This window comes from Hemitrygon akajei, chromosome 2, assembly GCF_048418815.1.
Source record: "Hemitrygon akajei chromosome 2, sHemAka1.3, whole genome shotgun sequence".
NCBI lineage: Eukaryota > Metazoa > Chordata > Chondrichthyes > Myliobatiformes > Dasyatidae > Hemitrygon > Hemitrygon akajei.
The window spans coordinates 191,157,139-191,184,196 of NC_133125.1; the positions used below are offsets into that span (position 1 = coordinate 191,157,139).

A 27,058-nucleotide genomic window follows, 5' to 3' on the forward strand; every position below is an offset into this window, starting at 1 on the left:
GGATCACAGTTAAGGGTGAGGAACTGCATTGAGGGACCACCAGGGAAAGGAATCACAGTTAAGGGTGAGGAACTGCATTGAGGGAGCACCGGGAAAGGGAGGAGAGGCACTGAGGGATCACAGTTAAGGGTGAGGAACTGCATTGAGGGAGCGGCAGCACTTAAGGATCACAGTTGAGGGTGAGGAACTGCATTGAGGGAGCACCGGGAAAGGGAGGAGAGGCACTGAGGGATTACAGTTTAAGGAACTGCATTGAGGGACCGCCGGGGAAAGGGGAGGGGTAGCACTGAGGGATCACAGGTTAAGGGTGAGGAACTGCATTGAGGGAGCGGCAGCACTTAAGGATCACAGTTGAGGGTGAGGAACTGCATTGAGGGAGCACCGGGAAAGGGAGGAGAGGCACTGAGGGATTACAGGTTAAGGAACTGCATTGAGGGACCGCCGGGGAAAGGGGAGGGGTAGCACTGAGGGATCACAGGTTAAGGGTGAGGAACTGCATTGAGGGAGCGGCAGCACTTAAGGATCACAGTTGAAGGTGAGGAACTGCGATTGAGGGAGAGCCGGGGAAAGAGGGGGATCGCACCGAAAGAGCACCAAAAACGGGGCTGCACTGACGGAACGGGGAGCACTGAGGGCGAGTATCATCGGTTGACCTAAATGTCAATCACGTGAATACTGGTACGTTATTGGAGGAAATCCATTCCGGCCCTCCCCTAAAGATCCCGCCTTCTCACTTGTCAATTATGCGGCTCCGCGCACTGATTGCGAGACGGGTGGGGACAGGTTGTCTGTCTTTTGGAAGGCGGGGCGAGAAAGCGGCCTCACCGCCCCTTCGCTGACGTCATCGGGACGTTTCAACCGTCGGCGGCGTGGTTGCCCGGGAGACGTTGGAGGCGCATTATTTGAATCTGCCGAGGTAAGGGGGCTGGGTCACGGGCCCGCGTCGCGCTCGGTGGAGGCTCGAGACGGCGGTGACGGTGAGCGGAGCGGAGCGGGGCGGGGCGGCCGTGACGGTGAGGGGAGCGGCGGGGATCGGGCCGGTCGTGACGGTGAGGGGAGCGGCGGGGATCGGGCCGGTCGTGACGGTGAGGGGAGCGGCGGGGATCGGGGCGGGGCGGCCGTGACGGTGACGGTGACGGTGAGGGGAGCGGCGGGGATCGGGCCGGCCGTGACGGTGACGGTGACGGTAAGGGGAGCGGCGGGGATCGGGGCGAGACGGGCCGGCCGTGACGGTGAGGGGAGAGGCGGGGATCGGGGCGAGGCGGGCAGGCCGTGACGGTGAGGGGAGAGGCGGGGATCGGGGCGAGGCGGGCAGGCCGTGACGGTGAGGGGAGCGATCGGGGCAGCGGTGAGGGTGAGGGAAGCGTCGGTGGGTGGAAGGAAAGGCTGCCAGTGTCGAAAGGCCTGTGCTCTGCCATGTTGACACTTTAAATGCCAGATCAAGACCTATTTATTTAACTATCTTTTTGTCTTTTCATTTTCATGTTTTTTAATGTTTTGCACTTGATCCCATTGTAAAGCAGTTTGCGCTACGTCTGTATAAAAATTGGTCTAGAAATAAGTTATTGTTGTGGGTCGACGAGGAGATGACGGGAGAGATGATGTTGCGGGCCATAAGATAGGGACAGAATTAGGCCTTTCGGTCCATCGAATCTGTTCTGACATTCCATCATGGCTGATTTATTATCCATCTCAACCCCATTCTCCTGCCTTCTCCCTTTGACATCCTGACTAACCAAGAATCTATCTACCTCCGCCTTAAATATACTCAATGACTTTGCCTCCACAGCTGTCTGTGACAATGAATTCCACAGATACATCACTCTCTGGTTAAAGACATTCCTAAATGGACGTCCCTCTATTTTAAGGCTGTACCCTCTGTACCACTCCCATTCACTATCTGAAACATCATATCAACTCTGTCTAGGCCATTCAATATTCGATAGGTTTCAATGAGATTCCCCCATCCCCATTCTAAACTCCAGTGAAAGCCCTTTAATTCCAGACATCCTTGTTAACCTTCTCCGGACACTCTACAGTTTCAGCAGATCCTTTCTCAGATAAGGGGCCAAAAACTACTTGCAATAGCCCAAGTAGGTCCCACCAGTGTCTCACAAAGCCTCAATATTATATTCCTGCTTTTATAGAAACCTAGAAAACCTACAGCATAATACAGGCCCTACGGCCCATAAAGTTGTGCCGAGCATGTCCATACCTTAGATATTACTAGGCTTATCCATAGCCCTCTATTTTTCTAAGCTCCATCTACCTATCCAAAAGTCTCTTAAAAGACCCTAATGTATCCGCCTCCACCACCATTGCCGGCAGCCCATTCCAAGCACTCACTCTGAGTAAAAAAACTTAACCCTGATATCCCCTCTGTACCTACTCCCCAGCACCTTAAACCTCTGTCCTCTTGTGGCAACCATTTCGGCCCTGGGAAAAAGCCTCTGACTATCCACATGATCAATGCCTCTCATCATCTTATACACCTCTATCAGGTCACCTCTCATCCTCTGTCGCTCCAAGGAGAAAAGGCCGAGTTCACTCAACCTATTCTCATAAGGCATGCTCCCCAATCCAGGCAACATCCTTGTAAATCTCCTCTGCACCCTTTCTATGGCTTCAACATCCTTCCTGTAGTGAGGCGACCAGAACTGAGCACAGTACTCCAAGTGGGGTCTGACCAGGGTCCTATATAGCTGCAACATTACCTCTCGGCTCCTAAATTCAATTCCACAATTGATGAAGGCCAATACATGGTATGCCTTCTTAAACACAGAGACTTGGACACCAAGATCCTCCACACTACCAAGAGTCTTACTATTAATACTATATTCTGCCATCATATGTGACCTACCAAAACGAACCACCTCACACTTATCTGGGTTGAACTCCATCTACCACTTCTCAACCCAGTTTTGCATCCTATCAATGTCCTGCTGTAACCTCTGACAGCCCTCCACACTATGCACAACACCCCCAACCTTTGCGTCATCATTTTATGTTCTGGTCCTCTGCAAATGATGGGTAACATTTCATTTGCCTGCAAGTTAACCTTTAAGGAATCCTGCATGAGGACTCCCAAGTCCCTTTGCCCCTCAGATTTTTGAATTTTCTGCCTGCTTAGAAGATAATTTATACCTTTACTCCTTCTACCAAAGTGATTGATCATACACTACCGGACACTATATTCCGTCTGTATCTTTGTTCAATCTCCTGATGTTACCAGTCATTACCAGTCCAAGTCCTTCTGCAGACTTCCTGCTTCCTTAACACCCTCTTCCCCTCCACCTATCTTTGTATTGCCCTCAAACTTGGCCACAAAGCAATTAGTTCCATCATCCATATCGTTAACGTGATATATAATATGAAAAGTAGTGGTCTCTACACTGACCCCTCCATCACACCGCTAGTCACCAGCAGCCAAGTAGAATGGCCCCCTTTATTTCTTCACTTTGCTTCCTGCCAGTCAGCCAATCCTCTATCTATGTTAGTACCTTTCCATGGGATCTCGAATGGCACTTTTGCAATGTGATACCAGATTAGGTGATTTTAGTTTATGTCCTATAGAGCATTGGACATTAACACCTGAAATTCTATAGATGCCAAAACCAGAGCGATGCACCCAAAATGCTGCAGGATTATCAAGTAGTAGGGAAATAAAGAGCTCTTACAGGGTTGGTTATCAGGGAGTGAACATCTGTAACAAGCTCAGCCGGCCTTACCCATAAAATGCAGGCCAAAGTGAACTCAACGCAAGCAAGAGTAAGTCTGCAGATGCTGCAAATCCAAGTGACGCGCGTGCGCACACACGCACAAAATGCTGGAGGAACTCAGCAGGTCAGGCAGTAAACAGTCGGAAGACCTTTCATCAGGAAATGATGACTGTTTATTCTTTTCCATTGATGCTACCTGACTTGCTGCGTTCCTCCAGCATTTTGTGTGTGTTGCTCTGAATGTAGAACAGTACAATAAAGACCCTTTGGTTCTCGATGCTGTGCCACCCTGTTAATCTACTCAAAGGTCAGTTTAGCACCTAATGAAACCAACTATATTCTAAGAAGGGTTGACAATGCAGATATTGAGACGATATTTCCTCTGGTGGGGGAATCATATCATTGTAATTGCAAAGAAAGCACTCTGTTTCCTCCGAAGGCTGCGGAGATTCAGCATGTCATCCCAAACCTTGACAAACGTCCATAAACGTGTAGTGGAAAGTGTACTGACTGGCTGCATCGTGGCCTGGTATGGGAACACTAATGCTTTTGAATAGAAAATCCTACAAAAGGTAGTGGATTTGGCCCACTGCATCACGGGTAAAATCCTCCCAACCATTGAGCACATCTGCATGAAATGTTGCTGTAGAAAAGCAGCATCCATTATCAAAGATCCTCACCACCCAGGCCATGGTCTTTTCTTGCTGCTGCCATCAGGTAGAAGGTGCAAGTGCCTCAGGACTCACCACTACCATGTTCAGGAACAGTTATTACCCCTCATCCATCAAGAACCACCATCCAGGCCATGCTCTCATCTCACTGCTGCCGTCAGGTAGAAGGTACAAGTGCCTCAGGACTCACCACTACCATGTTCAGGAACAGTTATTACCCCTCATCCATCAAGAACCACCATCCAGGCCATGCTCTCATCTCACTGCTGCCGTCAGGTAGAAGGTACAAGTGCCTCAGGACTCACCACTACCACGTTCAGGAACAGTTATTACTTCTCAGCATCAGGCTCTTGAACAACAGTGGATAATTATGCTCATTTTATTGATGTTCCCACAACCAATGGTCTCACTTTAAGGACTCTTTATCTTGTTGTTTCATGTTCTCATTACTTATTGCTATTTATTTACAGATGCATTTCAACAGTTTGCTCTCTTCTATTCTTCTGCTCTTTCATTGATCCTGTTTGCTGTGGTTCCTTTGATTTGCTGAGTAACCCTGCAGGAAATTGAAGCTCAGGGCGGTACGTACTCTGGTGATGAATTTACTTTGAACTTTGGAATCTAGTTCTAAAGCATAGATTTAGAATAAGGAGCCCTCTATCTCTTGTGCAGCTGAGGGGTAATTCATTGAAAACACTGAGAGCCAGTTTCTGGGCTCTGACAGCCAAGCGTTATGATGAAGAGGCAGATAAGTGGTACTGAGGTACTAAACAAGTACGTGATATTGGTGTTCATCAAGGAGAAGGATATGGAGGACAGTGAGATCAGAAAGGGGTGTGTTACTATCAAGAAGGAGAAAGTGTTTGATCTTCAGGAAGGACGTTCAGGTGCATAAATGCCCAGGGCCAGATGGGATCTATCCTGGATTATTGAGAGAGGCAAGAGAGGAGGGGACTGCTGGGTTCTTGATGGAAATCTCATGTTTCCATGTTAGCCATAGGCAAGGATGGGTCCGGGGGTGGTGGGGTTGTGCGAGGGGAAGAGGAATACAGCCGAAGTTGTTCAGTTAATGAATGGCAATAGAGACAAACCAGGCATTTTTCAGCTGGCAAGCCTTGTATCCATGGTAGGGAAATTAATAATAATAAAAATCTTATTTATAGTGTACCTCATACAGATAGATAGATCCCCATGGGGAAATTCAACTTTTTTTCCAATGTCCCATACACTTGTTGTAGCAAAACTAATTACATAGATAGATAGATAGATAGATAGATACTTTATTCATCCCCATGGGGAAATTCAACTTTTTTCCAATGTCCCATACACTTGTTGTAGCAAAACTAATTACATACAATACTTAACTCAGTAAAAAATATGATATGCATCTACATCACTATCTCAAAAAGCATTAATAATAGCTTTTAAAAAGTTCTTAAGTCCTGGCGGTAGAATTGTAAAGCCTAATGGCATTGGGGAGTATTGACCTCTTCATCCTGTCTGAGGAGCATTGCATCGATAGTAACCTGTCGCTGAAACTGCTTCTCTGTCTCTGGATGGTGCTATGTAGAGGATGTTCAGAGTTATCCATAATTGACCGTAGCCTACTCAGCGCCCTTCGCTCAGCTACCGATGTTAAACTCTCCAGTACTTTGCCCACGACAGAGCCCGCCTTCCTTACCAGCTTATTAAGACGTGAGGCGTCCCTCTTCTTAATGCTTCCTCCCCAACACGCCACCACAAAGAAGAGGGCGCTCTCCACAACTGACCTATAGAACATCCTCAGCATCTCACTACAGACATTGAATGACGCCAACCTTCTAAGGAAGTACAGTCGACTCTGTGCCTTCCTGCACAAGGCATCTGTGTTGGCAGTCCAGTCAAGCTTCTCGTCTAACTGTACTCCCAGATACTTGTAGGTCTTAACCTGCTCCACACGTTCTCTATTAATGATCACTGGCTCCATATGGGGCCTAGATCTCCTAAAGTCCACCACCATCTCCTTGGTCTTGGTGATATTGAGGCGCAGGTAGTTTGAGTTGCACCATATCACAAAGTCCTGTATCAGTTTCCTATACTCCTCCTCCTGTCCATTCCTGACACACCCCACTATGGCCGTGTCATCAGCGAACTTCTGCACATGGCAGGACTCTGAGTTATATTGGAAGTCTGATGTGTACAGGGTGAACAGGACCGGAGAGAGTACGGTTCCCTGCGGCGCTCCTGTGCTGCTGACCACCGTGTCAGACCTACAGTCTCCCAACCGCACATACTGAGGTCTATCTGTCAAGTAGTCCACTATCCAATCCACCATGTGAGAGTCTACTCCCATCTCTGTTAGTTTGTGCCTTAAGATCTTGGGCTGGATGGTGTTAAAGGCACTAGAGAAGTCAAGGAATGTAATCCTCACAGCACAACTGACTCCATCTAGGTGAGAGAGTGATTTGTGCAGCAAATACGTGATGTAGTTCAAAGTGTTTTGAGGCCCTCCATTCGTCAGGGTTGACCGTGGATATTGTGTTCTAGCTGTCTACGTGATATACAAGCCAGGACAGTACGATATGGAGAGCAAGTTGTTGCCCATGCGACAGGCTTGTCCTCTCTGAACAGCTGATCAATCCAATGGAACTGCAGAGACTGATACAGTTTGGCACCAGTGGCATCACAGTAGTTGCCATTCAGCATTGAACTCAACAAAGGACTGTTTTAGGGACTTCGGCTCTGGATTTTTCCTCGGGGTTTAATCCCGAAGCCATCCCCATGAGTGGGTATAGCCGCAAGGCAGCGGAGGTTTGAGATCAGAGTTTTCCTTCTCCTAGTTGAGCTGCCAACCATGGCTGACAAGCCCCATCTGCCCGAATCAAAGTGCTTTACAATGGGATAAAATGCAAATGTGAAAATAAAAGACAAAAAGTTGTTTGTTAAAAGTAAGGTTAAGTAAATAGGTTTTGTGTTGGTCCTTAAAAATGTCAACTGAGTCTGCGTCCCTTTAGTTTTTAGGTATTGCATTCCACAGTTTAGGAATGTAGTTAAAAAAAAAACCTGAAAAATCCTTTTGGTGAAGACTCTTGGTACATTTTGTAAAAGTGTAGTTGGCATAGCTCTGTGTGGGGCAGGTCATGTCTCACAAACTCAGCTGAGGATTTTTGTAGAGGGTGCAGATAATTGGAAGATAAGGCAGTGTTTGTTGTATACATGGATTAATCCTTATGAAAGGAGTTCTTGTCATTGTGCAACCTTTCTTCTGTGTTTTCATTGTCAGTGAAATATTTTCAATGTGATACCATGCAAATGGAAGAATTGGTGTGATTCACTGCAGGTAGCAACAATAATGACTGGGAGACCTCATGGAACAGCCAAGCGGAGGGGCGCAGCACCCAAGCGAAGATCACCACTGAGATTATCACCCGCAAGGTCTCCACAAAGGTTGCCGAGGTCTCCGAGAAGGTCACCAAGGGCAGAACCAGAGAGATCCCGTGGGAGACCGTCCATTAGCCCCAGAACCCTACCAAGTAAGACAGTTTCACTCCTCTTGTTTGCTTTTGTCTGTGTCTCAAATAAGGGACAGATAATGAAGACAGTCAAAAGTGAATAACTTCCTTTCTCCATGAGGTGACAGTCAATGCTATTTCCAAATAAAATTTATTGGGAGCACACTGTAATAAAGGAATAGAAAATAGAATTTCTCTAGCATTTCAACAGTATAAATTAGTTCACGTTATTTTTCTCCTTCAGAACCTGCAAGTAGGGCATAGAACAGTGCAGTGGGCCACAATGTTGTGTCAACCAAATCTACAGCTGTGTCAGTCGAACCCTTCTCTTCACGTAACCCCCCAGTTTTCTTTACTGGATGTCTCTTAGGTACAGAGCAGATGTCAAGGGTAAGTTTTTTCCGCAGAGAGTGGTGAGTGCATGGAATGGGTTGTTGACGGTGGTGGTGGGGGCGGAAGCGATAGGGTCTTTTAAGAGACTCCTGGATGGATACATGGAGCTTAGAAAAATAGAGGGCTATGAGTAACCCTAGGTAGTTCTAGGGTACGGACATATTCAGTCTATGTATCAGCCTCTATCACCACTCTTAGCAGGAAGTTCCACATGCTCACCACTTTCTGTGTAAGGAACTTGCTTTTGACATTCCCACCCCCCCCACCCCACCATACTTTCCTCCAAACTCCTTACAATTATTCCCTTGTCTTAGCCATTTCCATCTTGGGGCAAAAGTCCAGCCCATTGCCTCCTGAGCTTTGTTGATTTCCCTATTTTTCCTGTGTCTCAATGCCCTGAGACTGTTCTTCAGTTGGGTGTTCTGTGCAAGCAATCAACATGGCTGAAGGCTAAGCAACATCTACTAGAGGTGATTGAAGGAGGATTTCTGGGGTGCAAATGTGAGTCCTGGTAAAGCCACGCTACTTCAAATTTGGAACCAGACTGACTGAGGTTGGTCACAGGATTGGTGAGGGATGTGGCAGGGGGATGGCAATCGGAGTAATAGGGCTGAGGAAGGGGAAAACAGAAATAAATCAAAGTTAGCATGCAATGGAGATTATAGAAAGAATAGGCAGCAGATGAGGCAAAATCACAGCCAGTGGGATGAGTTACCGGGCAATAGAGGCATGGTGCAGTTAAAACAGAAAGCAACAAATACTGGATTGAAAATGTTCTATTTGAATGCATGCAGCATAAGAAATAAAATGGATGCTCTTGAAATTCAGCTACAGATTGGCAAGTATGACATTGTGACCATCAAGGGTGAAAAGGAGTTGTGGGTATGTAGATGTAGGCCTCTGTTAGTCTTGATAGACCATGGATTTGCACCTTGGAAAGTTTCCAGGGCGCAAGCCTGGGCAAGGTTTTTTTTATGGAAGACCGGCAGTTGCCCAAGCTGCAAGTCTCCCCTCTCCACGCCACCAATGTTGTCCAAGGGAAGGGCATTAGGACCCATACAGCTTGGCACCGGTGTCGTCGCAGAGCAATGTGTGGTTAAGTGCCTTGCTCAAGGACACACACGCAAGCCTCAGCCAAGGCTCAAACTAGCAATCTTCAGATAACTAGATGAATGCCTTAACCACTTGGCCACGCGCCAACACAGTTGTGGGTAGATATAGGGCCAATAGAAAATGATGCTGGAGATATTGTAATGAGAGATGCAGAGATGGCAGAGGAACTGAATGCTAATTTTGCATCAGTCTTCACATTGGAAGACATCTGCAGTATACCGGACATTCAAGAGTGTCAGGGAGGTGAAGTTTGTGCAGTGAAAATTACGACTGAGAAGGTGCTCAGGAAGCTCAATAATCTGAGGGTGGGTAAATCTCCTGGACCTGATGGAATACACCCTCGGGTTCTGAAGGAAGTAGCTGGAGAGATTGTGGAGGCATTAACAATGATCTTTCAAGAATCGATAAATTTTGGCAACATTACTCTACTATTTAAGAAGGGTGGGAGGCAGCAAAAAGGAAACTATAGACCTGTTAGCCTGACATTAGTGGTTGGAAAGTTGTGGGAATCGATTGTTAGGGATGAGATTACGGAGTACCTGGAGTCACATGACAAGATAGGCCAAAGCCAGCATGGTTTCCTGAAAGGAAAATCCTACCTGACGAATTTACTGCACTTTTTAGAGGAAATTACAAGCAGGGTAGACAAAGGAGATGCATTAGATGTATATTTGGATTTTCAGAAGGCCTTTGACAAGGTGCCGCATATTAGGCTGCTTAGCAAGATAAAATCCCATGGAATTACAGGGGAGTTAGTAGCGTGGGTGGAGTATTAGCTGATTGGCAGAAAACAGAGAGTGGGAATAAAAAGATCCTATTCTGGCTGGCTGCCGGTTTCCAGTGGAGTTCCACAGGGGTCGGTGTTGGGACCGCTGCTTTTTATGATGTAAGTCAATGATTTGGACTATGGGATTAATGGATTTGTGGCTGTTTGACGATGATACAAAGATAGGTGGAGGAGTGGGTAGTGTTGAGGAAACAAAGAGCCTACAGAGCAACTTAGATAGTTTCGGGGAATGGGCAAAGAAGTGGCAAATGAAATACAATGTTGGAAAGTGTATGGTCATGCACTTTGGTGGAAGATATAAATGAGCAGATTATTATTTAGATAGGGAGAGAATTCAAGATGCAGAGATGCAAGGGGACTTGGGAGTCCTTGTGCAGGATCCCCTAAAGGTTAACCTCCATGTTGAGTTGGTGGTGAAGGCAAATGCAATGTTGGCATTCATTTCTGGAGGTATAGAATATTAGAGGAAGGATGTGATGTTGAGACTTTGTCAGGCACTCGTGAGACCACACTTGGAGTATTGTGTGCAGTTTTGGGCTCCTTATTTTAGAAAGGATATACTGACATTGGAGAGAGTTCAAAGAAGTTTCACAAGAATGATTCCAGGAATGAAAGGGTTACCATATGAGTAATGTCTGGCAGCTCTTGGGCTGTATTCCCTAGAGTTCAGGAGAATGAGGGGTGATCTCATAGAAACATTCAGAATGTTAAAAGGCCTGAACAGATTAGATATGGCAAAGTTATTTCTTATGGTAGGGGAGTCCAGGACAAGAGGGCATGACTTCAGGATTGAAGGACGATCATTTAGAACAGAGATGTGGAGAAATTACTTTAATCAGAGGGTGGTAAATCTGTGGAATTTGGTGCCACGAGCGGCTGTGGAGGCCAAGTCATTGGGTGTTTTTAAGGCAGAAGTAGATAGGTTCTTGATTAGCCAGGGCATCAAAGGTTATGGGGAGTGGAGATGACTGGAAGGATTGGATCAGCCCATGATTGAATGCTGGAGCAGATTCGATGGGCCGAATGGCCTACTTCTACTCCTATATCTTATGGTCTTGTATCTGGGGAAAAAGGTGCTGGCTGTCCAATCTAATAAATGCCTATTAAATCATCTTGTATATCCCTACCAATGGCTTGCTCAATCTACACTGTAGTCCAGGCACGATCCTGGTAAATATTGTTGGTATCCTTTCTAATGAGGTGACCAGAATTGAACAGCATACTCCAAATATGGTATAACCAGTGTTTTATACAGCTGCTTTGTGATTCTTAACCTCAGTCCCTCAACGAATGAAGATCAACACACTACTTCAACTTGTACACCCTATCAACTTGCACAGCAACTTTGAGGGATCTACGCATGTGGACCCTGAGATAACTCTGTTCCTCTACACTACTAAGAATCCTGTTCTCAATCTTGCATTCTGCCTTCAAATTCAACCTTCCAAGTGAATCACTTCACACTTTTCCAGATTAAACACCATCTAGCCACTTCTCAGCCCAGTTCTGTGTCCTGTCAATGTCCCATTATAAATTATGACAACCTTCAGTAAGTATCCTGGTAAATCTTCTCTGCACCCTTACTAAAGATTCTATATCCTTTCTATCATGAAGTGACAAGAGCTGAACACAATTTTCCTAATGTGGTCTAACCAAAGTGTAACTCTCTCACTGTGCTCGTTAGCCAGCTCTGCTAACAGCCACGAGACTCACAAACGATACCCGTCTCGGGTCCGTATGATTTTGGGTTCAAAATTGCAACATCGTGATGAAAGAAACCTCGTTTAAATTAAAATTAAAAAGAAAATGTACTTACAAATCTCAGGGAAGAGAAAAGAAAATACTAAAAGGGCCCATTACAGTTAAACCAGTCCGGTGTGTGTATAAAGTTGGAGCTGATCATGGAGTTGTTGTTCACTCGCATGCTGGACCCATGATCTGCGTTGAAGCACACACCACATCTCAACTGCTCATCCATCTCGGACAAACAGGTTCTCTCGGGAGTATTGGCCCTTCCTCCTTGGAGCTATTTATCTGCACAAGACACAATGAGCTGTTTGGTCTTGTAGATCGTAAGACATAGGAGCAGAATTAGGCCATTCAGCCTATCAAGTCTGCTCCGCCATACCATCATGGCTGATTCCGGATCCCACCCAACTGCTTTCACTTGCTGTCTTGCCATATTCTTTGATGCTCTGACCGATCAGTTAAGTATCAAATTCTGCCTTAAATATACCCACGGACTTGGCCTCCACTGCAGTCTGTGGCAGAGCGTTCCACAGATTTATTTCTCTCTGGCTCAAACAAAATACCTCCTTACCTCTGCTCTAAGGTTGCCTCTCAGTTTTGAGACTGTGCCCTTTAGTTCTTGATATCTCCACCATCTGAGGAAACATCCTCTTTACATCCATCCTATCTAGTTCTTTCAACATTCGGTAGCTTTCAATGAGATTCCCCTGCATTCTTCTAAATTCCAGTGAGTGTAGGCCTAGAGCTGCCAGATGCTCTTCATATGTTAACCCCTTCATTCCTGGAATCAACCTCATGAGCCTCCTTCGAACTCTCTCCAATGACAAGACATCCCATATGGAGCCCTAAACTGTTGTTATAAAGGCTCAGCATTATCTCCTTGCTTTTGTATTCTCTTCCCCTTGAAATAAATGCAAACAGTGCACTTGCCTTCTTTATCACAGACTCAACCTGTAATTTAACCTTGTGGGAGCCTTGCACTAAGTCTCTCTGCACATCCGATGTTTGAATTTTCTCCCCATTCAGATATAGATTGTACTATTGTTCCTTTTACAGAAATGCATTATCATACATTTCCTAACACTGTATTCCATTTGCCACTTTTATCCCCATTCTTCCAATTTGTCGAAGTCCTGCTGCAATCGCATTGCTTCCTCAGCACTACCTGCCCCTCCATCTATCTTTGTATCATCTGCAAACATTGCCACAAAGTGCTCAATTCCATTATCAAAATCACTGACAAGCATCAAAAGCCCCAAACGCAGACTACTGTCCACCACAAATCTCTCTCCACCCCGTCCTCTCTAGAACTTTCTCCCAATTCTACAAACCCGATTGGAAGTCCTGCTGAAGGGTCTCGGCCTGAAATCTTTTCCATAGATGCTGCCTGGCCTGCTGAGTTCCTCCAGCATTTTGTGTGTGTTGTTGTGTTAACCATTTGGGCTGATGAATGGCAATTCAAAAAAGTGTTTCTTTGATAGTTTTTTTTTACTTTAAAAATATTTCAGACCCTTGCCAAGATACCACGAAAAAATTGACACTGCTGGAAAAAGTAGCTCTATGGGACCAAACTGAAAGTCATCCACTTGTATATTGACAGATGGCAACACTACTTCGTGCAGGAAGGCAATGAAGCCAGTCCATTACCTTTACTGATTTTCTTAATTTTCAATCAATCCAAAGAAAACAGCAGCATACACTGGATGAATTCCTCCGTCAATCGTTTAAATACATAATTTGTTACTCAGTTAAACAATCTTTTTTAACTATTTCCATGAAACCGGCTAATTGGGAGCTGCTTAATTGCGTTAAAATGTACTGGTCTCAATGTGTCCCAATTAGCCAAAATAAACATTATCAAAATGCAGACTTGCTGTGTTTTGTAGGGCCGCGCCCAGCTCCCACACGTCGGAGGTTCCGCCCGGGCACCAAGGCCTTGAAGGAAATACGCCAATATCAGAAGTCGACAAGTTTGTTGATGAACAAGCTGCCATTTAGCAGAGTGGTGAGTGGCCAGGGGCAAAAATACTGACTGCAAGGTGAAACGAAGATGCTCTTTCCAGATTGATTTGTATTGTTGTTAGCCGTGTGGACGAAGGGTTCAGCTCTGTTTGGTGTTGGGATTCAAGATTTTTAAAAGTAATTTCCAGTACACAAGTGTAAAAGAAAGCAAAGTAATTGTTACTTCAGATCCAATGCAATGCAAAAAAAAAAATCACAATAAGATATGTATAACAATAATACTAACACAATCAATATAAATACATAAGATACTGTAGCTTACATACATAGATTGTATGTCCATAAAGTGACAGGAGTGACTATACATAATGTGACTTTGACAGGAAATGATAAAATACTGGTGGGGGTGTGGACAGGGAAGTGTTGATGCTTGGGGAAAGTAAGTGTTTTTAAGTCTGGTGGTCCTGGCATGGACGCTACGTAACCTCTTCCCTGATGGGAGTGGGACAAACAGTCCATGAGTAGGGTGAGTGGATCCTTCATGACGATACTGGCACTTTTCTGTCTATACTGTACGTCCTTGATGGCAGGTTAGCTGGGACTGCTGACACATTGGGCAGTTTTGACATTCTGTTGTACTTGTACCACAATATTTTCATTTCACTTGCCAAAGGTTATCAGCTATGGGAAGCACATTTGGGTTGTTAGAGAATTGGCAGTAAATCAGAACCCGTTCAAAACAAAAGGTTGTTTGCCACGTTGTCAGGGACAATTAGGAGTGGGCAGTAAATGCTAGCTGTCGGCTTTCCTTGTGTTGGTCTCACTGATAAAACAGACTACATGTGGGTTCTGGAAATTGGGCAGAAATTTGTGCTTCATCAGTACAGAGCACTGTCTGAATTTGGGTAGCATACTTTAAGAAGTAATCAGATTAAATAAAGGATTAAGATAATATTAGCAGTGACAAGTGGCTTCTGGGATGAGAGAATCATACTTTGCACCAGAGGCCTTCTCCAATCTGATTGTTTTCTGTGATAGTAGAGCTATTTATACTTAACACTAATGGCTGTTTTTACATAACCAGCTAACCACCTGACTGTCAGGTATACAGAATCAGATTGATTATCATTAATATATGACATGTTGTGAAGTTTCATGTTTTGCAGCAGCACAGTTCAATGCATTAAAATATTACAATGTTATAATAAGAAATATGGTGCGGCAGGGCTAGAGATACGTTCTACTAAAGGAGGTGAAGGCGCTTCTTCCCTCTGCTAGCCTGCAGGTCACTCTTAGGCAAGGTGTAGCACCTGATCACACCCCCCCCCCCCCCCCCCCCCAATCAGGGTCACGTAAAGTCATGGGAGCAGTGGTATGAACAGCCAGTGCACATCACAAGCCCTGGTTATGTGACCAGTGACGCCAGGCAGACAATCTCTGAAGTATCTATAATGGCTGGGGTTACCTGTCCTGTAAAGACACTGCCCAGAAGAAGGCAATGGCAAGCCACTTAAGTCGAAAAATTTGCCAAGAACAATCATGGCCATGACGGATGGAAGATAATGTAGAAGATAATGATCGTCCACGTCATATGGCACCATACATGATGATGATGAATAAGAAATAAGAAAAATAACTAATGCAAAAAGGTAGTGTTCATGAGTTTATGGACTGTTCAGAAATCTGATGGCATTAGGGAAGAAGCTGTTCCTGACACTGTGTGGGCATCTTCAAGCTCCTGCACCAGCAACCTAATTGAAGAGGCCTTGTCCTGGATGGTGATAGTCTTTAGTGCTGGATACTGCCTTTTGAAGATGCCCTTGATGATAGGGAGGTTAGTGCCCATGACAGAGCTTGCTGTGTTTTTAACTCTCTGCAGCTTTTTCCAATCCTCTGCATTGGTGTCTCCATATCAGAAGGTAATGCAGCCAAACAGAATGCTTTCCACAGTACATCTGTACAAATTTACTAGAGTCTTTATGACATAGTCGCCTGGTGGCATAGTGGCAACAGGTCCTGATGGGCAGTAGGTCCTGAGTTCAGGTCCAGCCGGCCCCCGTGCACACTTTCCACCAGTGCTGGGTTGAGCGTCGAGCTAGTGACTCGACCTCGTAAAAAAGAAATTGCCTGCTACAGAAACCTCAACGGCAAAAAGTTGATGGCCTATGCTCTCTCATGAGTTGAAAGGCAATTTCTCTTTGGCGACATACCAAATCTACTCAAATTTCAAATGAAATATAGCTAATGGCAAGCCTTCTTTGTAATTGCCTCAGTTTGTTAGGCCAAGGATAGAACTTCAGAGATGTTGACACCCAGGAACTGACCCCTCCTAGGACTTGTCTCTGTTCTCTTGACTTCATCTTCCTGAAGTTTACAGACAATTCCTTTGTCTTGCTGATGTTAAGTGCAGATTTGTTGTTGCGGCACCAAACAGCTGATTCATTTTGCTCCTGTATGCCTCCTCGTCACCATTTGAGATTCTGCCAATAACAGTTGTGACATTGCGCCTTGCCTAGCCACACTCTTGACTGTAGAGAGAGTAGAGTAGTGGGCTAAGTATGCATCTGTGTTGACTGTCAGTGAGGGGGAGAAGCTATTTGCTATCCACACTGACTGGTTTCCTGATGGAAGTCCAGCTGCAGAGGGAGGTTTTGGAGCCTGTTGATTAGAACTGACCGGATGATGATGTTGAACATATACTAATCTTGAACTCATCATATGTTCATCGCATTTTATTCTCCTTATAGTTCCATCAATTCCCCTTGAATCTTAACACTCATCTACACGGAGGATAACTTATAGTGGTCAATTAGCCTATGAACTACATGCGTCTGGGATGTGGGAAGACCTGTCCAGTACTAATGTGCTTGAGTTTAATGCAGTCAGTGCAGAAGTCAGGATTGAGCCTGGGTTGTGGTGCTGACTGGCTCAAGCTGCTTCACTATGCCTCCCCATGTTGCATGTTGGAATGTCAACAATGGCAGAATCCAAGTGGATTTTAGAGAAGGATGCAAAATAAAAACCTGAACGATGGGAGACATTGGGTAAATGGAAAACTTAAAGCTGAAATGAACACATCAACAAGAAAGTGATACAGAGATGAAATGCTGGAGGAACTCAGCAGGTCAGACAGAATCTATATAAATGCATAAACAGTTGATGTTTCAGGCTGAGTCCCTTCATCAGGACTGGGAAAAAAATGTGAGAAGAAGCCAGAATAAAGAGTTGTGGGGTGGGGGGGGGGGAGGGGGAGTGAAGGAGGGCAAGCTAGAAGGTGATAGGTGAATCCAGTTTGATGAGGGAGGAGGCATGAAGTAAGAAGCTGGTAGGTGGGAAAAGTAAAGGGCTGGAGGGGAGGAGAGTGGACCATGGGAGAAAGGGAAGGGGGAGGTGATAGGCAGATGAGTAGAAGAGATAAGAGGCCACAGTGGGGAATAGAAGAAGAGGAAGGGGAAAGAATTACCGTAAAGACAAGTTGATGTTCATGCCATCAGGTTTAGGCTACTTTGATGGAATATAAGATGGTGTTCCTCCAAACTGAAAGTGGCCTCATCGTGGCAGAAGAGGAGGCCTTGGACTTGCGTATTGGAATGGGAATGGGGATAGGGATTAAAATGTTTGGCCACTGGAAAATTCTGCTATTGGAGTGGGGATGCTCAACAAAGTTTCAACAGGAAAGTATTTGTGATGTACGTGTTTTCTAGTATCATGAAAGGGTTGTGTTCTAAGAAAACATTCCATTAAATGAAATTTTGTGACTTGAAATTTGATTTCTAAGGGCTACTGTAAGTGCATACTGTGTTCTTTTAAAACACTGAAAGATTTTTAAATCGAAGGCACATATTCTGAACGCTGAAATGGTATTGTGTTGACATTTCACAAGTCACACATTTGTTAGTTGAGAAATGCCTATAGAAAGGTACAGAGGGACCTGGGCAGCACGATGGCGTAACACAGCAGCAGCAGCAGCATTCAGTATAGTTTGTATGTTCTCCCCTGGACTGTGATGGTTTTCTCCTGGTGCTCCAGGTTCCATCGGAGCAGGATTACACTCAACATCAGTAAGAGCAAAGAGCTGATTGTTGACTTCAGAAAAGGTAGGACATGAACCAATCCTCATAGAAGCATCAGAAGTGGAGAGAGTGAGCAATTTCAAGTTCCTGGGTGTCATCATCTCTGAGGATCTAACCTGGTCCCAACATATTGATGCACCTATAAAGAAGGCAAGACAGTGGCTATATTTCATGAGTTAGATGAGATTTGGTTGGTCACCTAAAACACTCAAGCATCTACAGATGTATCGTGGAGAGTGTTCTGACAAGCTGCATCACTCTCTGACATGGGGAGGCTACTGCACAGCATCGAAAGAGACTACAGAAAGTTGTAAGATTAGTCAGCTCCATCTTGGGTTCCAACCTCTGTCGTAAGACATCCTCAAGGAGCGGTGCCTCGGAAAGGTGGCATCCATTATTAAGGACCCCCATCACCCAGGACATGTCCTTTTCTCACTGTTATTGTCAGGAAGGAGGTACAGAAGTCTGAAGGCACACACTCAATGATTCAGGAATGGCATCTTCCCCACTGCCATCCGATTTCTAAATGGACATCGAACCCATGAACACTGCCTCATTTAAAAAAATATTATTACTGGTTTTACACAATTTTTAATCTAACTATTTAATATACACATACTTAATGTAATTGATTTACTTTTGTTCTGTATTATCATGTATTGCATTGTATTGCTGCTGCCAGGTTAACAAATTGCACCATATGCCAGTGATATTAAACCTGATTCTGAATTAGACAACTTAGCATATCGTGTCTGCCCTGCTTTTCCATGACTGATTTATTGTCCTTCTCAATCATTCTCCCTGTGACACTCTGACTAACCACAAAACTATCAACCTCCACTTTAAATATAGTCAATGTACCAAAAGTGGCAATGAACTCCACAAATTCACTACTCTGTGGCTAAAGAAATTCCTCCTCGTCTCTGTTCGAAATGGACGTCCATCTATTTTGAGGCTGTCCCCTCTAGTCTTAGACTTGTCCACTATAGGAAACATCCTCTCCACATCCAGAGGAGAAGATATTTCTTTCCATATTCCAAGGATGTTCATGTTAGTCAGTGAATTGTTCACATGGGTGTAGGTGGGCAGCGCATAGTCTGGGTCCAGAAGGATCTGTTACCGTGCTGTATCTCTAAATAAAAAGAAAAATTATCCTGCAGGTGTTTAATATAGGCACAGATTCTGCTAGCTATCACTCACAGGGAAATTGGTATGTCACCAGCGATTCTCGCATGTACTATGGAAAGCATTCTATCTGACTATATCACTGTATGCAGCCAGCTGGTGGCTTAGTGGCATCAATGCTAGGCTTTGGGGTGGAAGGTCCCGAGTTCAAATGCAGCCGGTTCCCGTGCACACTTTCCATCCATGCTGGGTTGAGCATCAAGCTAGCAACTTGACCTCGTAAAAGAGAAATTGCCTGCTACAGAAACATCAACAGCAAAATGGCCTATGCTCTCTTGTGAGTTGAAAGGCAATTTCTTATATCATTGTATGGTATGGGGGGGCACTGCGCAGGATCAGAAGAAGCTGCAAGCTCAGACAATTCCATCATGGGCACTAGCCTCCCCTGCATCCAGGACACCTTCAAAAGGCGATGGCTCTCATCATGAAGGACCCCCATTATCCTCTTTTCATTGCTACCATCAAGGAGAAGGTAGAAGCCTGAAGAGACACGCTGAATGTTTCAGGAAGAGCTTCTTCCCCTCTGCCATCAGATTTCTGAATGGACAATGAGTCCATGAACACTACCTCACTTTTTTTTTTGTTTTTTGATCTCTCTTTGCACTACTTATTTAATTTAATTTTATACATTAATATATTTATTATTGTAATTTATTTTCTTATTCTCTATTGCAATGTACTGCTGTGCAAAACAACATTTCATGACATATACTGGTGATATTAAACCTGATTCTGATAGGGTGACTAGAGTTAGCATGTGTACTCAGTGAATAATGCGAATCGTTTTATTTAATTACTTAAATAATTTAGATTTATTTGATATTTTTTTGGGGCTTTATCTTTCCAGGTTCGTGAGGTGGCTTCTCGGTTTACAAGAGGTGCCGATTTCAGATGGCAAGCAAACGCTTTGTTGGCACTGCAGGAGGTAAGGACTGCATCTACCAGAGAAGAGGCTTCCCTTGCTAATTCCTTATCATGGTTTGCCTTTCAATGACTTGCAGAAAATAAGGCAATCTGTCAGAAGTATCTCAGAGGTTAGAGCAATGCTTGGAAATGTGGGTGGGACTGAACAAACACATGAGGGAACCTTAAAACCACAGCTGGAGTTCTGCTTGGGGATTATCCAGGACAGTTCTTTCCACAACCCAACGCATTGTGGAAATGGGACACATGAGATTCTGCAGCTGCTCAAAATCCATAGCAACACACACAGTGCTGGAGGGACTCAGCAGGTCAGGCAGCATCTATGGAAATGAACAAACAGCCGATGTTTTGATCTGAGACCTTCATCAGGAATTAAGGTCCATCTGTGTAAATGCAAGTGAGGATGGAAAATCTAGTAAGCAAGTTGTAGGGTAAGGAAACTAAATAAACCAGACTTCATCACTTATGGTGCAGCAACAGGCCCTTTTGACCCAATGAGCCCACGCCACCAGATGCACCTATGTGACCAATTACCTACTACCCCTTATGTGTTTGAAATGTGGGAAGAAACTGGAGGACACAGAGGAAGCCCATGTAGTCACAGGGAGAAGTTATAAACTCCTTACAGACAGTGGCTGGAATTGAACCTGCTTCGCTGTTATAACTACTGTGCCACCCAACCACTTGTTTCCCCAAGGACTGGTAAGTCCCTCAAAAGGGGCCTGCTGCAAGAGGTCTAAGCAATTATACCTTTCTCATGGCCGGTAGCAGGAATAGGGCCAGAGGTTTGTATTTGTTTTTGGCAGTAAGCTTTTTGTTCAAGGGATTAGCTGGGCTAGTTCTTTCCACAACACAACACAGACATGACTTGCTGAAAGGCTTTTGTGCTGTAAACAGTAGAAATCTATCTTGAAAAACAAATACACTAATTTGGTCTCAGTGTGACCAAATTTCCCTAATTCTGCTCTGTCCACACCAGCAACCCCAAACAAACACCAACAATTCAGTGTAATTTACCCACCTCTTTCAGGGTGGATGGTAAGAATCTATTCTCAAGTTCAAGTTTAATTATCATCAGATGAATTCAGCCAAGTGAAACAGCATTCCTCTGGGGCCAAGTTGCAAAACAGAGCCAAGTCACATATAATGTATGGCACATATAATTAGAATGGCAGAAAAACATGCAGTGATAAAAAGAATAATAATATAGCCCAGTTCCTGAGTGACATGGCCTGCAGGTTGATGATGCATGAGATGTTGTCCTGGAGCCACGTTTCTGCAAGAACAGTCCTCAGCAGTTCCTCATGTTGCACAGCGCAGATGCAGATGAAAGCTACTTTGCAACTCTGCAGCAGAGTTGTCAGTAATCAGAAGGCAGAGGTTTAGGGTAAGGTGTAATAAGTGTAGAGGGGTTGGTTCTGTGGAAGATATGTTTTTAACTCAGTGGGTAGATAGAATCTGAAATACAAGAGGTGATGGTGGAACATCATGTACAGGATGATGAAGTTCATGTTGAAGTTGTATAAGACCATAATATATAGGAGCAGAATTAGACCACTTGGCCCATCAAGTCTTCTCAACTATTTCATCATTGCTGATCCAGTTTTCCTCTCAGCCCCAATCTCCTGCCTTCTCCTTGTATCCCTTCATGTCCTGATTAATCAAGAATCTATGAACCTCTGCCTTAAATGTACATAAAGACTTGGCCTCCACTGTGGTCTGTAGCAAAGAATTCCACAGATTTCACCACCCTCTGGCTAAAGAAATTCCTCCTCATTTCCATTCTAAAAGGACGCTTCTCTATTCTGTAGCTGTGTCGTCTGGTCTTACTCTGCCACCATAGGAAACGTTCTCTCCATGTCCACTCTATCAAGGCCTTTCACCATTAAATAGGTTTCAATGAGGTCTCTGCTCATTCTTCTGAATTCTAGTGAATACAGGCCCAGAGCCATCAAATGCTCTTCATATGACAAGCCATTCAATCCTGGAATCATTTTTGTGAACCTCCTTCAAACCCTTTCCAGTTTTAGCATATGCTTTCTAAGATAAGGGGCCCAAAACTACTCACAGTACTCCAAATCAGGCCTCACCAGTTCTAGTCCTCTTGAAATGAATGCAAACATTGCATTTACCTTCCTCACCACAGACTCAACCTGCAAATTAACCTTTAAGGAATCCTACATGAGGACTCCCAAGTCCATTTGCTATTCAGTTGTTTGTATTTGTTCTCCATTTAGAAAGTAGTCTACCCTTTCACTTCTTCTACCAAAGTTCATTTCTCGACACTGTATTCCAACTGCTATTCCTTTCCCCATTCTCTTAATCCGTCTGTCCTTCTGTAGCCTCTCCACTTCCTCAAAACTGCCTGCCCCTCCACCTATCTCTTCTCATCTTCAAACTTTGCAACAAGGTTATCAATCCCATCATCCAAATCATTAGCATATAATGTTAAAGATTCAGTCCTAACACAGACCCCTTTGAAACACCACTGGTCATCGGCAATCAGCTAGAAAATGTTCCCTTTATTCCCACTCATTGACTCTTGCCAAACAGTCAGTGCTCTATCTATGCTAGTATCTTTCCTGTAATACCACGGGCTTGTAGCTTGTCAAACAGCCCCGTGAGGCACCTTGTCAAAGGCCTTCTGAAAATCCAAGTACACAAATTCAACCGGTTCTCCTTTGTCTATCCTGCTTGTTATCTCTTCAAAGAATTCCAATCAATTTGTCAGGCAAGATTTTCTGTTGAGGAAGCTAGACTGACGACAGCCTATTTTATCATGTGACTCCAAGTACCTTGAGACCTCATCTTTAATAATCGACTCCAACATCTTCCCAACCACTGAGGTCAGACAAACTGTCCTATAGTTTCCTTCCTTCTTGATGAGGGAGTGACATTTACAATTATTCAGAACATTCCAGAATTTGGTGACTCTTGAAAGATCATTACTGATACCTCCACAATCTCTTCAGCCGCCTCTTTCTGAACTCTGGGCGGTATAACATCTGGTCCAGGTGACTTAACCACCTTCAGACCTTTCAGTTTCCCAAGAACCTTCTCTCTAGTTATGGTAACATTTCATGCCCCCTGACACCAGGAACTTCCACTATACTATTAGTGTCTTCCACAGTGAAGACTGTTGCAATCATTTTGTCCACCATTTTGTTCCCAATCACTACCTCTCCAGCATCATTTTCCAGTGGTCCGATATCCACTCTCGCCTCTTTTACATTTTATGTATCTGAAGACACTTCTGGTATAAGTCCTTGGTGAGATCAAATTTGGAGTCACCTACCTACAGGAAAAATATCAATAAAACTAAAAGAGTAGAGAGAAGATTGACATTGATGATGCTGGGACAATGTGAGTTACAGGGAAAGGTTTTATTCCCTGGAGCTTAGGAGGATGAGGGGAGTTTTGATAGAGGTTTGCAAAATTACGAGGGGTATAGATTGAGTAAATGAAGACATCCTTTTTCTACTGAAGTTGGGTAAATTTGGAACTCGGAGTCCAGATAAGAGTTCTATATGAGGTCATTCATTCTTTCGGCCATTAGGCTCTATAATGAGTCAACGTAAAGCCAGGGAAATGATGACCCTTGCTGTTAGTTTATTTGAGGTAATGCATTTTTAAAATTCCTTCTTGCTTCTCTTCTAATATTTGTATATCTGTGCTACTGAAACACTGTAATTTACTTTGGGATCAATGAAGTATATCTATCTATAGGTTAAGGGTGAAAGGTGAAACATTTAATGAGAACCTGAGGGGGGATCCTCTTCAATCAGAGTGTGTTGAGGGTGTGAAACAAGCTGCCAGCAGAAGTGGTGGATGCAGATTTGATTTAAGAAAACTTTGTGGATGGGAGGGGTATGGAGGGCTAAGGTCCAGGTGCAAGTCAATGGGACTAGGTAGAATAATACTATGGCAGGGACTAGATGGGCCGATGACCTGTAATTGTGCTGTAGAACTCTATCACTCTACTGTTTTCATGGTAGCTTAATTGACAATCAATGTAAGAAGTTATCAAGGTGCCTTGCTTAGGAAGTAAAGATGTTGAGGATGGTATAGTTGCATGGAGTAGCAGAACAAGCTGTCTTTCAGAATGGAGATGACATACACTGTTAGTGGGCAGTATAGGGCACTGTTGGGTCTATGTTCAGGGGCTGGTGACATACTCTGATAGTGGGCAGTATAGGGGACTGTTGGGTCTTTGTTCAGGGGTTTGTGACATACTCTGATAGTGGGCAGTATAGGGCACTGTTGGGTCTATGTTCAGGGGCTGGTGACATACTCTGATAGTGGGCAGTATAGGGCACTGTTGGGTCTATGTTCAGGGGTTTGTGACGTACTCTGATAGTGGGCAGTATAGGGCACTGTTGGGTCTTTGTTCAGGGGTTTGTGACATACACTGTTAGTGGGCAGTATAGGGCACTGTTGGGTGTTTGTTCAGGGGTTTGTGATGTACACTGTTAGTGGGCAGTATAGGGCACTGTTGGGTCTATGTTCAGGGGCTGGTGACATACTCTGATAGTGGGCAGTATAGGGCACTGTTGGGTCATTGTTCAGGGGTTTGTGACATACACTGTTAGTGGGCAGTATAGGGCACTGTTGGGTGTTTGTTCAGGGGTTTGTGATGTACACTGTTAGTGGGCAGTATAGGGCACTGTTGGGTCTTTGTTCAGGGGCTGGTGACATACTCTGATAGTGGGCAGTATAGGGCACTGTTGGGTCTTTGTTCAGGGGCTGGTGACATACTCTGATAGTGGGCAGTATAGGGCACTGTTGGGTCTTTGTTCAGGGGCTGGTGACATACTCTGATAGTGGGCAGTATAGGGGACTGTTGGGTGTTTGTTCAGGGGCTGGTGACATACACTGATAGTGGGCAGTATAGGGCACTGTTGGGTCTATGTTCAGGGGCTGGTGACATACTCTGATAGTGGGCAGTATAGGGCACTGTTGGGTCTATGTTCAGGGGCTGGTGACATACTCTGATAGTGGGCAGTATAGGGGACTGTTGGGTCTTTGTTCAGGGGCTGGTGACATACACTGATAGTGGGCAGTATAGGGGACTGTTGGGTCTTTGTTCAGGGGCTGGTGACATACACTGATAGTGGGCAGTATAGGGCACTGTTGGGTCTTTGTTCAGGGGTTTGTGACATACACTGTTAGTGGGCAGTATAGGGCACTGTTGGGTCTATGTTCAGGGGCTGGTAACATACTCTGATAGTGGGCAGTATAGGGCACTGTTGGGTCTTTGTTCAGGGGTTTGTGACATACTCTGATAGTGGGCAGTATAGGGCACTGTTGGGTCTATGTTCAGGGGTTTGTGACATACACTGATAGTGGGCAGTATAGGGCACTGTTGGGTCTATGTTCAGGGATTTGTGACATACACTGTTAGTGGGCAGTATAGGGCACTGTTGGGTCTTTGTTCAGGGGTTTGTGACATACACTGTTAGTGGGCAGTATAGGGCACTGTTGGGTGTTTGTTCAGGGGTTTGTGACGTACACTGTTAGTGGGCAGTATAGGGCACTGTTGGGTCTTTGTTCAGGGGTTTGTGACATACTCTGATAGTGGGCAGTATAGGGCACTGTTGGGTCTTTGTTCAGGGGTTTGTGACATACTCTGATAGTGGGCAGTATAGAGCACTGTTGGGTCTATGTTCAGGGGTTTGTGACATACACTGTTAGTGGGCAGTATAGGGCACTGTTGGGTCTATGTTCAGGGGTTTGTGACATACACTGTTAGTGGGCAGTATAGGGCACTGTTGGGTCTATGTTCAGGGGTTTGTGACATACACTGTTAGTGGGCAGTATAGGGCACTGTTGGGTCTTTGTTCAGGGGTTTGTGACATACACTGTTAGTGGGCAGTATAGGGCACTGTTGGGTCTATGTTCAGGGGTTTGTGACATACACTGTTAGTGGGCAGTATAGGGCACTGTTGGGTCTATGTTCAGGGGTTTGTGACATACACTGTTAGTGGGCAGTATAGGGCACTGTTGGGTCTATGTTCAGGGGTTTGTGACATACACTGTTAGTGGGCAGTATAGGGCACTGTTGGGTCTATGTTCAGGGGTTTGTGACATACACTGTTAGTGGGCAGTATAGGGCACTGTTGGGTCTATGTTCAGGGGTTTGTGACATACACTGATAGAGGGCAGTATAGGGCACTGTTGGGGTCTTTGTTCAGGGGTTTGTGACATACTCTGATAGTGGGCAGTATAGGGCACTGTTGGGTGTTTGTTCAGGGGTTTGTGACATACACTGATAGAGGGCAGTATAGGGCACTGTTGGGTCTATGTTCAGGGGTTTGTGACATACTCTGATAGTGGGCAGTATAGGGCACTGTTGGGGTCTTTGTTCAGGGGTTTGTGACATACTCTGATAGTGGGCAGTATAGGGCACTGTTGGGTCTATGTTCAGGGGTTTGTGACATACACTGATAGAGGGCAGTATAGGGCACTGTTGGGGTCTTTGTTCAGGGGTTTGTGACATACTCTGATAGTGGGCAGTATAGGGCACTGTTGGGGTCTTTGTTCAGGGGTTTGTGACATACTCTGATAGTGGGCAGTATAGGGCACTGTTGGGTGTTTGTTCAGGGGTTTGTGACATACACTGATAGTGGGCAGTATAGGGCACTGTTGGGTCTATGTTCAGGGGTTTGTGACATACACTGATAGTGGGCAGTATAGGGCACTGTTGGGTCTTTGTTCAGGGGCTGGTAACATACTCTGATAGTGGGCAGTATAGGGCACTGTTGGGTCTTTGTTCAGGGGTTTGTGACATACACTGTTAGTGGGCAGTATAGGGCACTGTTGGGTCTTTGTTCAGGGGCTGGTGACATACTCTGATAGTGGGCAGTATAGGGCACTGTTGGGTCTATGTTGAGGGGTTTGTGACATACACTGTTAGTGGGCAGTATAGGGCACTGTTGGGTCTTTGTTCAGGGGCTGGTGACATACTCTGATAGTGGGCAGTATAGGGCACTGT

The 27,058-nt window shown here is 44.9% G+C and overlaps 1 protein-coding gene across 1 annotated transcript in view; it reads left to right on the forward strand.

The window, feature by feature from the left end:
• The first annotated feature begins 846 nt into the window (after window positions 1-846).
• Window positions 847-27,058, forward strand: part of LOC140719368 (histone H3-like centromeric protein A) — a 33,573-nt gene continuing 7,361 nt past the window's right edge. The window contains exons 1-4 of the mRNA XM_073033965.1: window positions 847-916; window positions 7,710-7,902; window positions 13,810-13,928; window positions 19,991-20,068. Of these exons, the coding sequence (XP_072890066.1) occupies window positions 7,722-7,902; window positions 13,810-13,928; window positions 19,991-20,068 (378 nt within the window). The 5' untranslated portion in view covers window positions 847-916; window positions 7,710-7,721. The remainder of the gene's footprint in view (window positions 917-7,709; window positions 7,903-13,809; window positions 13,929-19,990; window positions 20,069-27,058) is intronic.